Below are 15,964 nucleotides of genomic sequence, written 5' to 3' on the forward strand. Positions count from 1 at the left end.
ATATTCTCTCTCTCTCTTTCCAAGTTTTAATTTCAGTGAAGAAAAGGCACTTTCAATTTTCTGACACTGTAGAGACAGCTGTATAGTATTAAACTCTCTACATTGTAGGTGGGGTGCAAATGACCTCATCCGAAAGCACAATCCCCTGAGCGCAGCAAAATATAAAATATTCAGAATTCATAACCGGGAAAGTCCATCAATAATCTGTCTTTTACTTGTATGATGAACACAATGACTTGGAATAAATATATTGCGGATCCTCGCTGCTTTGGGCATCTTAGCAGTCGTTTTAGCTCTCATTTTGTAGACTACATGACATGTAGCCTACACTACGAAGAAGACCACATATTGAAACGCGTTGTTTCTCGGCAGACAAATAGGCTACTAACGTCTGAAGATAGGTTGTAGTCAAAAATGTTTTGTAATGCACAGATCTGTAAACCTCAACAAGAAAAGCGAAAACCTTTGACCCTGCCCTGCCAATGATGAGCGCATTACATTGACCAGGAAAATATCACGGCGCTAGGACCGGGCTTTTCTGAGTGCGGAAAATTCTATAGGGATCTCGGTTCCATCAGAAGAGCTTGCAGGCAGAGAAGCTGACAGCCGCTGCGCAAAGCATCACAGGGCAGCGAGCACACACTGCCCAGAACACAAACGAACCGGAACCGCCTGGGCACAAGTCCGGAGCCCTCCATATGGGCTCACAATGCGCAGGATTCGGGCCAACGCCATCGCTATTCTAACCGTCGCTTGGATCCTGGGCACATTTTATTACCTGTGGCAGGACAATAAACCACGTTTGTCCGCCTCCTCCGCGTCGCAGCCACGGGCTGCAGGCGTTAAATCTCATGGGCAAAAGGGATCTGCTGGACGCGTGGAAATACATCGAGAGGACCGGACAATTCCGCTTATAGTAAGTGAGACGCAGATGAAAGCGTCCGGTGATTTACAAGGCTGGCAAGACGCGACGCGAGCAGTGGCGAACTGCAGGAGAGTGTGTGCTGCATGTTGATGCGCCAGTGTTCTGTGTTTGGACGGACGCATAAACTGAAGCTTCGTCCACACACAAATAGTGTGGCCATCGTATACTGGCTAGTCAAAACATAGGGCGCCGTTATTATTTGGCACCACCACAATGAAATGTCACATTTAACATAGCGTATTTGCTGCCGGTTGTTCTCGGTCTTAGCTTTGCAAAAGAAGTGATAATACTGAAATCCATGTTGGCTTTTACGTGGCCCTTGTAAGAGGCTTTCCCTAAGACTGGTGCAGGTGCGAGCTATGCGCGTGCTTTCCCCTTTCTTCGGGCGTTTGTTTGAGTAGAATCGCTTTGAGCCATTGGACTAGTTTGCGTGATATATTTCTATCATCTATGAAAATATGATAGGAAATTGGTCAGAAACACTATTCTATATTTTTCCAGTGACACCCATAGGTTGCTATATTTTAACCAAATTAATGTTTAACGCGCAGCTGCAGCCAAGCGAACTTTGGGCAGATTGCACGCCTGCTCTCATCCTTACTAAATATTTACTCTTAAAATCCCTTCATACAGATACGTACTATATCTCAAATAGTCTAGAGATGGGCTATTGTGATTTTATTCTACTTCGTCAGTAGTCCTTAATCGAAAGAACTCCTTTCTGCTTCTTATTTGCATCGTAGTAGACTATGCCTTCAGTTTGTCGTGGTTAATGTGGCCCATTTGGCAACTGATGACATAATGCTAACTAAACCTGTTTTTTTATGTGTATATCACTACTTTGGCATTTAGTGTCGTTACATGTTTCATTTCTCTAATGAGCTCATGAGGCTATTATTCAGGCATTGACTTGTTAGCCCACTTCTGATTGACAACTTTATTCTATCTATAAATTATGTTTATTTCGCTAATAAGGGGGGAGAACAAAGCCGTAAAACACAGGGTTTGGATGAAGTCTGCTTCAGGGACGAAACATTCTCCGTTCCTGGTATTTTACAAGCCTAGTAGGCAGTGAATGGCGACAGCTGTGCAAAAGGACGCCGTGGCGGATATCAATTCACGGGAACGAATTTGGTTGGACCTTCGTCTGACATTCATACGCCAAATTCTTCAAATGGACGGAAATATATAAAAACCCGTCGAAAGCTTTATATGAAGAGTTATGCATTTATGAGGTTACATCACCAATGGGCATTAAACTAGGTTGTCTGAAGATTTGTAATGCTAGTCTAACCAATTGTAGGTTATATTTGCCATGTACCGACACACACCTCTTGGCTTTGTAAATCAGGCTACCTGCCTATCATTTCATAGTTTCAGAAATGAAAATAATACGTGGAATTGTTGTCTGAATCTTGTTCTTCGGGTTAGGCCACCATTGCCCTGTGTCATGTGTTAGGCAACGCTCAACTTGGCTGTCCTATTGAGCTAAGTGAAAACCAGCATCCTTGTGCCACGTTAGAAAGCTCCATGGTAACAGAGCAGTTTTTCTCCAAAACTGCTGGAGTGTGTCATCATGACTAATGGCCGCTATTTGACAAAGAAAACCCACTGACTTGTCTGTGTTAAGGGCAAGCCAGCATCAGGACACTGTCTATTAAACCTAACTTCATAGGGTGTGTTGTAATGATGAGAGAAAGTCGCATAGATGATGAAAATAGTGTCATAATTTCAAGCTTCTGTTGGTTTTAGGTTGTTTTACATCTTTAGTAAGCCTTATCACTCCTTCTTTGCCACAACTCTTAGATACATTCTTGGTTGAGGAGTGGTGGGTAAGCAAATAGCATGTCCCACTCAGTGCAGTGCCTGGCTGTTGACCAAACCATGTGACCCTGTGAGCACTGTTCCAGTCCAGCATGGCTCCAACTTTAATAAGAGACATGTTCACAAGACCCAAACAAGCGATGTAATCTAAACCGTCCTGTTGCTGTCTCACCGGACGCTTTGATATGTGATAAGCTTTTTAGGCCTGGCGCTGTGCCTCTGTTGTGGACACATCTTGTAAGGTATTCCTGAAATGTTTTGTTTTTCTTAAAAACCCTTCTTCCAATAAAGAGTTGGCGGATAGTTTTATAATATATGTGGTGTTTTGAAAGTACCAACTCTAGTCCAGTCTAGGCTGTTAAAAGCTGCAGCCTACAACATGTAAAGCGTCTTTGACTTTTCACCTAAGAAAATCCTTGAAGATTTTACTTAGAATCTTGGTTAAGGGGTTCTTTGATCAATTTAGCAGAAATTAGGAATGGGATCGGGTTTCTTTCCTTCTTTCTTTCTTTCTTTCTATCTCAGGCAGTCACATGGCTATGTGCAAACCTTTGTAATGCAATGTGTTGTAGCCATGGAGAATAACCTAATTCTTTGATAGTCACACATAACATTGCAGTGATTACATTGTGTTTCTGAAGAATGTACTGTCGGCATTGTTATTTAATAAGTTAAGTTTGTTAGATGACCTGAATCTTGGCCTTCCTCCTCTCTCTTTCTTTCTTATTAGGATCTTTCTATGAAACTTCAGAAACTGGGGGCTTCTCAAACTCAGATCAGATCAGCCCTGAGAGTCTCCCATGATTTCTGTTTAATTTTAGATGTAATTGGACATCTTGGCATCTCCAATATAGTGTGCTAAAGCTAGAAAGGACCCCTGGGGCTGAAGTGCACTGCTGTGTTTGGCATATCCTGCCCTAGTATCGAAGGACTTTTATTTTAAGACTCCTAGTATTTTCTATTGTACATTCACAATGTAAAGATCTGGAGAGATACGCATGTGGTTTATTGTCAACAGTTTTTCACTTTTTGCTTCCACAAAAATGGTGCATAACGCAACATATTCAGGCACATGCAAGACCTTGAGTGATGTAAATCTCATACTACTCTATGTTGCAAACACATACTGTAAAGAAGATCTGTGGATTTGTGGATTTCTAAAAGCTCACAGTGAAGATGGAAGCTCCCTGTTTTGGAATACATTTTTAAAGTATCTGCTTCTGTCAGCCCGTCCCTGTTTTAAATATCCCTTGTTTACCTGAGGCACACAGAGACCAGCTGCTCCAACGGAGAGAAATAGCCACAGTCATTTGTGTCTCCTTAAATTGAATTTTTAAGCTAAAATGACTAAAAGCAGTATCTAAAAATATTAAGTTGGCAAACTAGGACAGCAAAGAATTGCATCTTTGAAATTCACCATCATATTGGTAAAGTAAGTCAAAGCACAACTAACATATGGTACACATGGTACATATTACTCAAATTCATCATAGATAGATCATAGATCATATGCATTTGAGGGATTATCAGTTTTTTTTGTTCATATAAGCTTGTGCTTAACTTCAGACTTCAAAGGAAAAGGGGGTTTCATAGCAAATTTAGCGTTGTGGTCTTCAGTGAAAGTAGAACCTATATACACAGCCAGTCTTTTCTTGAAGACAAGCTCTCGTCTAACCTCCTGGATTACTAAACCGTGCTTAGCCGTATACTTAACCGTATAGCATTGTAAATGCAGAGTCCAAATATTTTACTCTGCATGTGAGGACACTTTCTCCACACAGTAATGAGAGTGTGGTCATGCCATTTGAACTAAGCCATCCCCCTGACAGCCAATTAATAACACTTCGCTGAGGAATGCCACCCCCCCCCCCCTCCCCCCCGCACCTTTCCCTTCTCTCTCTTTCATCCACTTCATTCCACCTTTTTTTTCCTTTCCCACTTCTTCATGGTCTCTTTGTTGTCTGTTGCAGGTCTGTGTTTTCCCGATTCATCAAATGTTTTCCTACATCCATCTCTAGAGTGTTTGCCTGTCAATCCTCTCTAGTGTTTTAATTTGGTCCGCAGACTCGGCCATGTCCAGATGTTTCCTGCAACAAGTTCAAATCTCATGTCAGTCCTTGTTCAGATGGCTGTACCTTAGCTCCCTCTTAATCTGGCCTGCTTTGTTACACACAGACGACATCCAACCATTCTTACTGTACAAGCTGAAGTGGGCCTCCCACTGCTGGACACGAGTAGACCAGGACTGCTGTAATAAGTAATTACTCTGATGGGAAACATAGATTAGAGCAGGATAGACTGAGCAGAACTGTTCTTCCAGAGCAGCACTTGTGATCAGGGAGTAATCTGATATGTGACCTTTCTGTCGTCAGGAGGTGACCAAACTCAGCGTCCAGCTGCTCATGTTGGCTGAGGGGTCTGAGCACGGACTGGTGTCACAACGAGAGTCCAAAGACGCTGGTTGACTGTTCAGTACTGATAGGTCACCAGAAGTGTGTGGGCTGTTGCAAAGGATGCCTAATAGCAGTACTATTGGTAATTTAGGACAACATGCAACGAACATTTTTGTGTCCAGGGATAATTGAAAGCAGGGCAATACTGTTTGTCCTTAAGAATAATCTTTACATACTCATGACATACAATACTTTTTAAATGTTCTGTTTTAAAATAACTGCATAGCCACTCATTTTCATTGTGCTGCCGGTGGCTACTTAAATAAGGATTATTTCTGTTTTAGACATTTATTCTATCGTCGTGACCAATCTGGCTTTTGTAAAATTTTGTAAAACACTATTGATTTATAAATAAGTAATCCTACAATGGCAATTTAACCTAGCACGGCATGATAAAAGAACAGGAGGTAGAATGCATGTATGTGTTACTTATATTGTTGTTTCCAATTGCTCAGCACATATGGCAGCAAAGAGAGCTCAGTCGTTAAAATGTTGCCATGGCTTCCTTTTTAATACAATTAAATTAAATTACTATGCAGTGGCTAGCGTCACCACTTGCTAAGTGGTTGACCTGGGTTTGATTTCTGATCACGTAGGTTGTCTATAAGTCGCTTCGGATAAAAGCGTCTGACCTTGTTGGTTATTTTAGTATCAACAATACGCAGTTTTTATAATAAGGCAGAGGCACACAGTTGTAGAATTTAGACAATTGTATTTATCTTTGCAAAGAGGGAGAGAAGTTACAACATCACTGCTGCCAACTCAACTCCGAAGGGGCAATCCCTTCTTGCAGCGTTTAAAGTACATGTGTGGTTCCTCATTTGGGGTAGAACCACTAAAGTGTGACCTTTCCTAATTTGGTATCAACAGAACCTGTCTTTTGGACACCGTCTCACACTTCACAGAATGTGTTTACTCTGTGACATTTCTCAGAATGTGTTGTTTTTCTCGGCCCAGCATCCTGTTCTGCCTCTAGGCGCAACACGCAGTCTGCGCAGACAGCTTCAAGCAAGTTTAAGCAAGTTAAAACTATGATCAACAGAATTTCCTAACAGACCTTTACCTTAAAATGACTCAAATGAGACACAGCAGAACGTGGTGGAAGATGGTTGTCATGGCACTTGCTTCTTTGGGGCTCTGACCCGTAGTGCTTCTGCGTTCGCCCCCTGTAGGTCACTCATGCGCCTCACGGGGAGCTCCAGAACCAGCTGGTGGCCAGCTTCGATGAGAAGGCCTACCTGAGCAGCAAGCAGCTGAAGCCTGGGGAGGACGCCTACCGGGAACATGCCTTCAACCTGCAGGAGAGCGACCGGATAGGCAGTGAGAGGGCCATCAGAGACACTCGCCACTACAGGTAACCCTCACGCAGATGTAAAACCACAGAGCTCCACTCAGAATTACATCAACACACATATATATATATATACACACACACAAACACACTTCTCAATAAACCTGTATCCCCCCCCCACACACACACACACACATACACACACACTGTCACACTAGTATAGTTCTACTTAGAAACCTCATGCATAATAAGTAGGCCAGTGACATGTTGAAAAAGGCAGTGTTGGAATGGCTTTGTCTTTTTTAGGTGCGCTTCAGTGAATTTTGATCCAGACCTGCCCCCCACCAGCGTAATCATCACTTTCCACAATGAAGCTCGGTCCACTCTCCTGCGCACCATTAAAAGGTAATTACACTGCACCTGTCAGGTGCTCTGGGAGCTTGGTGTTGAAAAACTCTACGCAATACTCTCTCTCTCTCTCTCTCTCTCTCTCTCTCTCTCTCTTTCTCTCTCTCTCTCTCTCTCTCTCTCTCTTCCTCTCTCTCTCTCGCTTGCTCTCTCTTTCTCTCTCTCTATTTTTTTCCTCACACTCACACACACACGCAAGCACGCACACACAAATACACACATACGCTTATACTCTTTTTCTAACGATTCTCTTGCTCTCTCCCATCTTGCGCCAGTGTGTTGATGAGGAGTCCTCCCTCTCTGATTCAGGAGATTATCCTGGTGGATGACTTCAGCTCTGACCGTAAGTATCTCCTCCATCTTCTGTGTCCCTTTTTTTAAACAAGGCTTTGCGGTGTGTTTGAGTTTACGGAGGAGGAGCATCTCGACGTTCACACGCACTTTTCCCGAGAGCACGCCAGTTCCACTAAGTCTGCTAGAGATCACACACATTTTGTAACCAAGACAAAAGAAAAGGAGGACATGGGGGTGAACTCGGCTGAAGTCATACAACCCAAAATGCATTTTGGAATAGTGCCTGCTGAGAAAACGAGAACCTCATGTCCACATATGTGACCGTAGTTCCAAGAGAGATGCAAATGGCCTCTGGATCGGCCTCCGTCAACGGCACCACAGAAGTGATGGCGTGTGGCTGAGCGTCCCATTACAAGACACTCTGTAATGCACAAATGAGGGAAAAGCTGAAATAATATCCTGGGCATTACACTGTAATGTTGGGGCGGCAGAGGAGGTGGGGAAATGGGGGAGGTGAGAGCATTACACTGTAATGTTGGGGAAGAGGAGGTGGGGAGATGGGGGAGGTGAGAGCATTACACTGTAATGTTGGGGAAGAGGAGGTGGGGAGATGGGGGAGGTGAGAGCATTTAGATGACGGGCGTTTTCCCCTGAACAGAAGCCAGGTTAGTGCTGTGAGCTCATGCTGCCGCTCCATACAGACCATACGCTGCTCTTCTGATTGCCACCACATGCACCTTATGTCAACGGCAGCACATCACATATACACACACACACACACACACACACACACACACACACACACACACACACATACACACAAGCATGTTTTGCGGATGAACTGTATATATATACTCTACATACAAGTATCTATATATACATACACAAAACACAACACATACATGCAAACACACTCTCTCTGTTATGCCCTTATATAACACACATAACTCCTCACTGCCTCAGACAAACACACACACACACACACACACACACACACACACACAGACACACACACCAAACACACAGAATATATATTGAAAGCTTTCCTCTGCGCTCTGACCCTCTGGCTCTCTGACACGCTATATTTTCAATGTCTTCTCCATTATTGATGATAACACATCCATGGAGCCTCAGCAGATGGCCTGGCACCACATGTGCTGTTGAGAGACCGAGGTCAGATCATGATAGACAGGAACAAAACTAAATTTTATTTTTATTTTCAAATGCTAATCTATCCCGGGCAGAGATTACACACTGCTGAAGAACTAAGCAGATGCTGAAAACACGTCCCATCCAAAGCAGCACACTGATGCAGGCATATGCTGAAAGCATCTGTGCAGCCATCACATTACACTTAAGAGTGTGTTCCTCAGTCCCTTTACATGTAATCAGACATACAGCGCATGCAGAGTGGATTTCTTGGTCTATGCAGTCAGTTTGATTAAGCCTTGATGAGCTTGTAGGCATCAGGGTTGTTGAGGGGGCATGAACTGAACCGAAAGGATTCTCTCTGTCCCCTAAATCCTGTTAATGCTAGTCTTAATCAACATCACTGATCTTTGCCTCGCACACAACAGACCACATTTAGCTTACACATGCGTACCACCTCACCTGTCAGCACAAAGCTGTTACACACACACACACACACACACACACACACACACACACACACACACACACACACACACACACACACACACACACACACACACACACACACACACACACACATGCCTGCCCGTGTATGCGTGCACACACACACATACATACAAGCACTTTATCCTCCTCTGCTAGGATATATGTCACATCTGGTTTGGGTGTAAGAACTGTTTTGTGTAGGACTTGATGTGAGAGTGTGACTTTTGTTTCCATGGTAATCCAGAGTGAGCTGTCCAGCCCCACCCCCACTAACCTCCCACGCCATCTGTCTCTCTCTCTTTCTCTCTTACACACACACACACACACACACACACACACACACACACACACACACACACACACACACACACACACACAGACATATTACACTCTGACTATAGACCTCTTATCTACTGATATACAGATACTTGTTCTCTCTTCCTGTCTTCTCTCTGTCTCTTTTCTCCTTCCATCTCTTCCTTCATTCATTCATTCCTTCCTTCCTTTCTTTCGTTCTCTACCTGTCTCTCCCTTGCGTTGTGGATTAGCAGTCTCGACTGCGCTGATGTGGCTCGCTCTGTTGCCAGGGCCCTGGTGAAGCTGTGTCACTGTGGGCCAAATCTGTCTGATCAGCGCAGCAAGGGACCAGCATGATCAAACTACTGTTAAGTCCCAAGCCACTAGCCTCAGCCACAGCCACAGCCCAAGCCACAGCCGTGTCTGAATGGCCAAGGAAGATGCCAGTGTGTTTGGAGATTACTCCAGAGCAGAGAGAGAGTCTTGCCAATACCTTTGCTACACCATGGTTTGTGCGTCAGTTGCTTGCTGTGCAGTTCATTGAAGACAGGAGAAATACCATACAAAATTTAAAAAAGGTTAATAGCAATATATTGGACATACTGATATATACCACACAATATATGGGACATTTTATATATTGGTATGTGTTATTTACTTGCTGAATAATAATTAATTAATCATAATTATAAATAATTATAATAATTGCTGAAAACATTTCACCTAGTATCTTGGCCACTGATGCTATTTGTCTATTTTCCACATTCTGTATTGGGTGCTTTCTGAACTGCTTGGAGCCTGGAGTGTTGTGAAATGACAGTGACCTGGCTGAAATTAGCGAACACAACAAGCGGCGTGTGTGGGCGACGGGCCATTTCAAACCCATCCAAATGTCAATGAGCACGGAGTGGCTGAAATGACATTTCCTGTGTCAGCAAGAAGCTGCGCATGATGCTATGGCATAATGAACCATTAGCTCTAAAACTACAATAATCAGTTGCACGGTTTGGTGTGTGTGTGTGTGTGTGTGTGTGTGTGTGTGTGTGTGTGTGTGTGTGTGTGTGTGTGTGTGTGTGTGTGTGTGTGTGTGTGTGTGTGTGTGTGTGTGTGTGTGTGTGTGTGTGTGTGTGTGTGTGTGTGTGCATGTGCACAGGCACGTGTGTGTTCTATCAGTAATCTCATGTCTCCTCTGTCATTAGCTGAGGACTGCCAGCTGCTCTCTCAGATCCCCAAAGTGCGCTGCCTGCGGAATGGACGCAGAGAGGGTGAGTGTGAGAGACGTTAGACTGACAGGAAGATGTAGGGCTGCCGTATCCACTGAGACGTGACAAAGACCTTAATGACAGAGAACACAACAGGAGTGAAATGGAACAGACATACAGCAAAGTCTTGTTATTAACGCTGACAGATGTATTAATAGAATTGAGATATAGTACATCCTTGTCATTAAACCTTTGTCAGGTTAATGTCAATGTCTATATTCCTCCTTGACTGGAGTCAAATACATCACCATGGATTTAATGCAGCCTGATTCCGTTACATACATATACAGTGTTGAGACTACTGTGATTGAGTTTGTCATCTCTGTAAATGTGATGATGCGATGCCCTCCCCCAGGGTTGATTCGCTCACGGGTTCGAGGGGCCAGCGTCGCCTCTGCCACCATCCTCACCTTCCTGGACAGCCACTGCGAGGTCAACACTGACTGGCTGCAGCCCCTCATCCAGAGGGTCAAGGAGGTGAGATCAGCATTCGTGTCTGTATGACCACATGTCCCCATTCCAACATCCACTGGCATTTGTTCGCTCTCCACTACATCCTGTTGTGTGCACATCAGAGAATGTAAGATCGTGGTTTTGTGTCGGTCACTGAGTTCAGAATGGTCAGCGATGCGTTGTCACACCCACCCACACATAAATATTCATGCATGGTCTCACAGACAAGCACACACAGACTCTGTCGCACAGCCACACACATGACTACACCCACATCCAGACACCCAGATAAGCAGATCACTAACAAATACACTCATATTTGTACTCGTGCACACATATAAAAAATAATTAAATGCACTGGAGGTCACGCTCACACGCACACACGCACACGCACACGCACGCGCACGCACACACACACACACACACACACACACACACACACACACACACACACACATATATATTTATATATATATACACACACACACAGTCACAGTCTGACTTTATTTGCTCCTGAGACTTGTTTCTCCTTGGGGAGAAAAGGCTCGAGTAATTGAGGCACACACACAGCTGCTCCTCTCCTCTCCTCTCCTCTCCTCTCCTCTCCTCTCCTCTCCTCTCCTCTCCTCTCCGCCCTCCCTTCCCTGCTCCCAGTTCACCACATCCCTCTCTTGGCGTTCCCCTAAGGGTGGACCTTATCCACCACACTGTCCTGACTCACCATGCCTCTTTTGTCCTGCAGCTCATTCATTTTTCTCCCATTCATCCCACAACACACAGGGAACTCCCATTTCTCAATTAATCACCTATTCATTTTCTATGAGACACTTCTGAGACAATTGGGACTCCTACTAGAAAACCTAATAACAGACTCAGCAGGCTTGATTAAGACGAGCACAAATGAGAGTGTTAACGAACAGTGACCTGACTCCTGGAGCTGCTGTGTCTTTCCAGATCGCACATCTCTTTAGGCTGTAACTAATCTAGTGTTGTCACACAATTTTATTATTATTTTCTTGGCATTGCAGATGACCCTTGAGTGTAGCATGAATCTGAATTGTAGCAGTTTCCCCTTTGTGTAGTTGTAAAGCCCATGGAGTGACTCATAGATTTTTGTGCTAACCAAACCTCAGATTTACTTACACAGCATGTGAGTGTGTCTGTGTTTACGTGTGTGTGTGTGTGTGCGTGTGTGTGGGTGTGTGTGTGTGTGTGTGTGTGTGTGTGTGTGTGTGTGTGTGTGTGTGTGTGTGTAAGCATGTCTATGCATCGCTGTTCTGCCCTCTGTTGTGGTGTGGTCCATGTTTCCTTTCAGGCATGGCCTCATTAACCTGCCAGTTTCCACCCACCAATCACTACTCTAGAGAGGCGAGGTTAGATATGCTGGAATTAACCCACTGGATTCAACTAACAGATGCCTCGTCTTTGTGTAGGTCACCGGTTTCTCTTTTAGTCTCTCTCTCTCTCCCTCTCTCTCTATATATATTTGTGTTAGATAGATATATAGAGATAGATAGAGAGAGAGAGAGAGAGAGAGAGAGAGAGAGAGAGAGAGAGAGAGGGCTTTAATTGGAAATTAAGTGCCTCCGTGTTCTCTTCCCGATCAGAGAGGCATATTAATAAGATCCATGAGGAGCTTATTTCTAAATACTGTGAGGGATGATTCCCAGAATGCTTTTGGCTCTGCTAAGCTTTATCTGGGCTCTCCCCCGCACTATGGCTGACGCAAAGAGCAGAGTTCAGCTGGCGTTCAGACCCCCTTGCAACAATGTCTCCACTAACTAGAAACACTTGCTTTGATTGGCGTATTGTAAAAATCCTCTTCTGTCCACACTCGCTGGTACACAGAGACATACACACAGTTATGACTCACAAATAGACTCACACACTCCAACAAACTCTTCTGCTCTGTCCACTGCCATCTGGCACACACACATACACACACTCACGCGCACACACAGGGAAAGAAAGAGATTGAAAGAGAAACACACAGACTTATCAAATGCATGCTAATCTGTTTTGTTTATATAACTCATATTACATTGGCTGGGACAACTCACTCAGTGTGAACCCCTTAGTTTCCCCTCCTAGGGCCTCACGAGGGATTTTCACGAGGAGAGCCAGTCTTGTGTGTTATGGAATACATGTGCGACGCAGTTAGCTTATATGTTTGTTGGAAAAAGGTTTCCGATGTCAGGATGATGTCATCTCTTGGCTACATGTGTAGAGAGACATGTGCATCCTTTCCTGCACTTTCGAGATTCTCAAAGCTGTGCTGCAACACTTCTGTTGTCACTGTACTGAGTGTCATAAGGCTGGTGTGAAAGCAGTCACTTCGGCCTGGAAGATCGTGTAGTGACATAACTGACTCCAGCGCTGATCTCTTCCCCCCAGGACCACACGAGGGTTGTCAGCCCTATCATCGATGTCATCAGTCTGGACAACTTCGCCTACCTGGCAGCCTCAGCTGACCTAAGGGGAGGTGAGTGTGTGTGTGTGTGTGTGTGTGTGTGATGCACCAACAGGGGGCAGCGACAGAGCTGTCTCCACACAGTCACCTGTGAAGCTGATGTGACACAGCTCTGGGAAATCAGACTGACAGTGACTGACAAGCTCAGCCATGCCTTGTTTTGCCCAGTATCTCTTTCCAGACATAGCCTCTGGGATTTATTCATTTTGAAACTTATTTTGAGGGTCTTCTCATCTCTGTTTGTCTCCTGTATTGTCTGCCGATTTTATCGGTTTCTCTCCCATTTGTGTCTGACCCACGCTTTCTCTCTCAGGGTTTGACTGGAGTTTGCACTTTAAATGGGAACAGATTCCCATTGAGCAGAAAATGGCCAGGAATGACCCGACCCAACAAATCAAGTGAGTACTTACTTGATTAGTGACTGTGTCGCCTGCTCTGACTGCATTGCAGTTCCATTTCCCTTCTTTCAGTTGGATTCAGTTGCTCCCAGTTTGTGAGGCTGATGTATGGGTCTTTTCAGTCTGATCTTGGAAACTACTGGCTCAGAAAGTGACATGGTTTCATGATAGAGTCAGGGTAATATTACATCGAAATAAATAAATAAATCAGTTTCAGACTTCTGTCAGCCACCACAGAATTAATGTGTTTCTGGATCCAAAGGCCAAATGAAGCAAGTTGATATTTTTCCATAGTGTTTTCATAGTGTCAAAGTCTAATTCCAGAATTTTTCTCCCAGAACTCCAGTCATTGCTGGAGGAATCTTTGTGATGGACAAGAGCTGGTTTAACCACCTGGGCCAGTATGACACACACATGGACATCTGGGGAGGAGAGAACTTTGGTAAATTTATCACCTTAACCCCACCCCACCCCCACCTTCCCGCCCGAACATATGCAGCTCACTACAAAGGTTATCACCAACAAGGTTCTGTCATCTGGCCCAGTTGAACTTATTCGCCCTCCAGAGACCCAAACCACAACCATCGTCATGGGTGTCCTCTGCCCTGCTGGAGGGTAATTGTATAATAGCTGTTACAAATCAAGGCAGCCCAAAGAAAAAGCAATGACAGCTTCGAGCCATCTCTTTTCTGTGGTTCTATGGTCATGGGAATGGTGGCTTCGGTGTGAAGAAATGTGAAAGCCTGCCGGTCTGTCCTGAGAGAGAGAGAGAGAGAGAATTAAGGATTTTTAAGCAATTAAAGGAGATCATAGAATAAAAAGACCTTGATTGAATTGTCTACACTTCGATCTATTCGGTCTTTCTGCTGGTTTTGTCCTGCAGCTTTACCTGAGTGTTTCAGACTGACATGCTAAGCCCATGTAATCTGCAGTTTATGTAAGCATGAAAATGAGAGGTTATCTACGGCCCTCTTGCTCACCAGCAGGTTCAGATTTACAGGGGTAGGGATGAGAGGGAGGGAGAGTGATAGAGAGAGAGAGAGAGAGAGAGTGACAGAGAGAGAGAGCGAGAGAGAGAGAGAGAGCAGAAATGATTCACTACTGAATTTGTCACGTCTCATTATCATGTCTGTTTCAACCCCATACCCGTCCATTATCAATATTCAGTATTCGGAGATGAAAGGCGATCATAGAATAATGAATAGAAAATAAAAAGCACTCAATAGAATTGTCTACACTTGATCTTGACCTGTTAATGAATGGGCCCCTGCCATTCTCTCTCTCTGCCTTCGCCTCCCCAGAGCTGTCCTTCCGTGTGTGGATGTGTGGGGGCAGTCTGGAGATCCTGCCCTGCAGTCGGGTGGGCCACGTCTTCAGGAAGCGCCACCCCTACGACTTCCCGGAGGGCAACGCTCTCACGTACATCAAGTGAGTGGCGCCCGTGCCAGACAGAGTCTGGCGGGCAGATGAGCCGCGTCTGCGTGGGAACTCGTCACACTTTCCTTTCGGTCTCTCGCTTCTTCTCTCTACCTCTGTCCGCCTCTCTCTTCCCCGCCATCACCGTGTCCTTTCTTACTCTCATTCTATCAAACTCCTCTGACTCTGTCTCTCTCTTTCTCTCTGTGGGTTGATTGACTGAGTGCAGTATTCCCAAAGCCATATGGGCACATAAAGGGGAACACACATTCCATGTCTTCATCTCTCTCTTGCCCTTCCAGGAACACTCGCAGGGCGGCGGAGGTGTGGATGGACGAGTATAAGCAGTATTACTACGCTGCTCGACCTTCAGCTCAGGGCAAAGCCTTCGGGAGGTCAGTGCACTTTCTTCTTTGCTCATAAAGGCTGACTCAGTCATTGCGCAGTCACTCTCTTTCCTATAAAAGTCTGCCTCACATCTGTTCTCACCGTCATTACTAAGCTCAGCATGTAAGACACAATTAGCTTTGAGACATTCCTACTTACATCTCTCTCTCTCTCTCTCTCTCTCTTTTTCTGTCTGTCTCTAGCAATCTATTTGCCTTATGTAATGATTCTCTCTTCTTCACTCTCTCTTCCTCTCTCTCTCTCTCTCAACCCCCCCACCCTTACCTCTTCTTAACTGTGCAGCATTGCAGACCGGGTGGAACTGCGCCATAAGTTGAACTGCAACTCGTTCCGCTGGTACCTGGAGAATGTCTATCCTGAGCTCAGGTAGGTGATGTGACAGGCTTCACCCACAGATATGGCAGACCGTGTGTTCAGAAGGCTGGCT

The 15,964-nt window shown here is 44.8% G+C and overlaps 1 protein-coding gene across 1 annotated transcript in view; it reads left to right on the plus strand.

Annotated features, from left to right (window-relative positions):
• The first annotated feature begins 325 nt into the window (after nucleotides 1-325).
• Nucleotides 326-15,964, plus strand: part of galnt16 (UDP-N-acetyl-alpha-D-galactosamine:polypeptide N-acetylgalactosaminyltransferase 16) — a 20,165-nt gene continuing 4,526 nt past the window's right edge. Inside the window, exons 1-12 of the mRNA XM_012826258.3 lie at nucleotides 326-916; nucleotides 6,375-6,556; nucleotides 6,800-6,898; nucleotides 7,177-7,244; nucleotides 10,330-10,395; nucleotides 10,748-10,869; nucleotides 13,240-13,327; nucleotides 13,629-13,713; nucleotides 14,052-14,155; nucleotides 15,015-15,141; nucleotides 15,432-15,524; nucleotides 15,820-15,903. Coding sequence (XP_012681712.1) covers nucleotides 710-916; nucleotides 6,375-6,556; nucleotides 6,800-6,898; nucleotides 7,177-7,244; nucleotides 10,330-10,395; nucleotides 10,748-10,869; nucleotides 13,240-13,327; nucleotides 13,629-13,713; nucleotides 14,052-14,155; nucleotides 15,015-15,141; nucleotides 15,432-15,524; nucleotides 15,820-15,903 — 1,325 coding nt within the window. The 5' untranslated portion in view covers nucleotides 326-709. The remainder of the gene's footprint in view (nucleotides 917-6,374; nucleotides 6,557-6,799; nucleotides 6,899-7,176; nucleotides 7,245-10,329; nucleotides 10,396-10,747; nucleotides 10,870-13,239; nucleotides 13,328-13,628; nucleotides 13,714-14,051; nucleotides 14,156-15,014; nucleotides 15,142-15,431; nucleotides 15,525-15,819; nucleotides 15,904-15,964) is intronic.

The sequence above is a fragment of the Clupea harengus genome, chromosome 14, assembly GCF_900700415.2.
Source record: "Clupea harengus chromosome 14, Ch_v2.0.2, whole genome shotgun sequence".
NCBI classification, from domain to species: Eukaryota; Metazoa; Chordata; class Actinopteri; order Clupeiformes; family Clupeidae; genus Clupea; species Clupea harengus.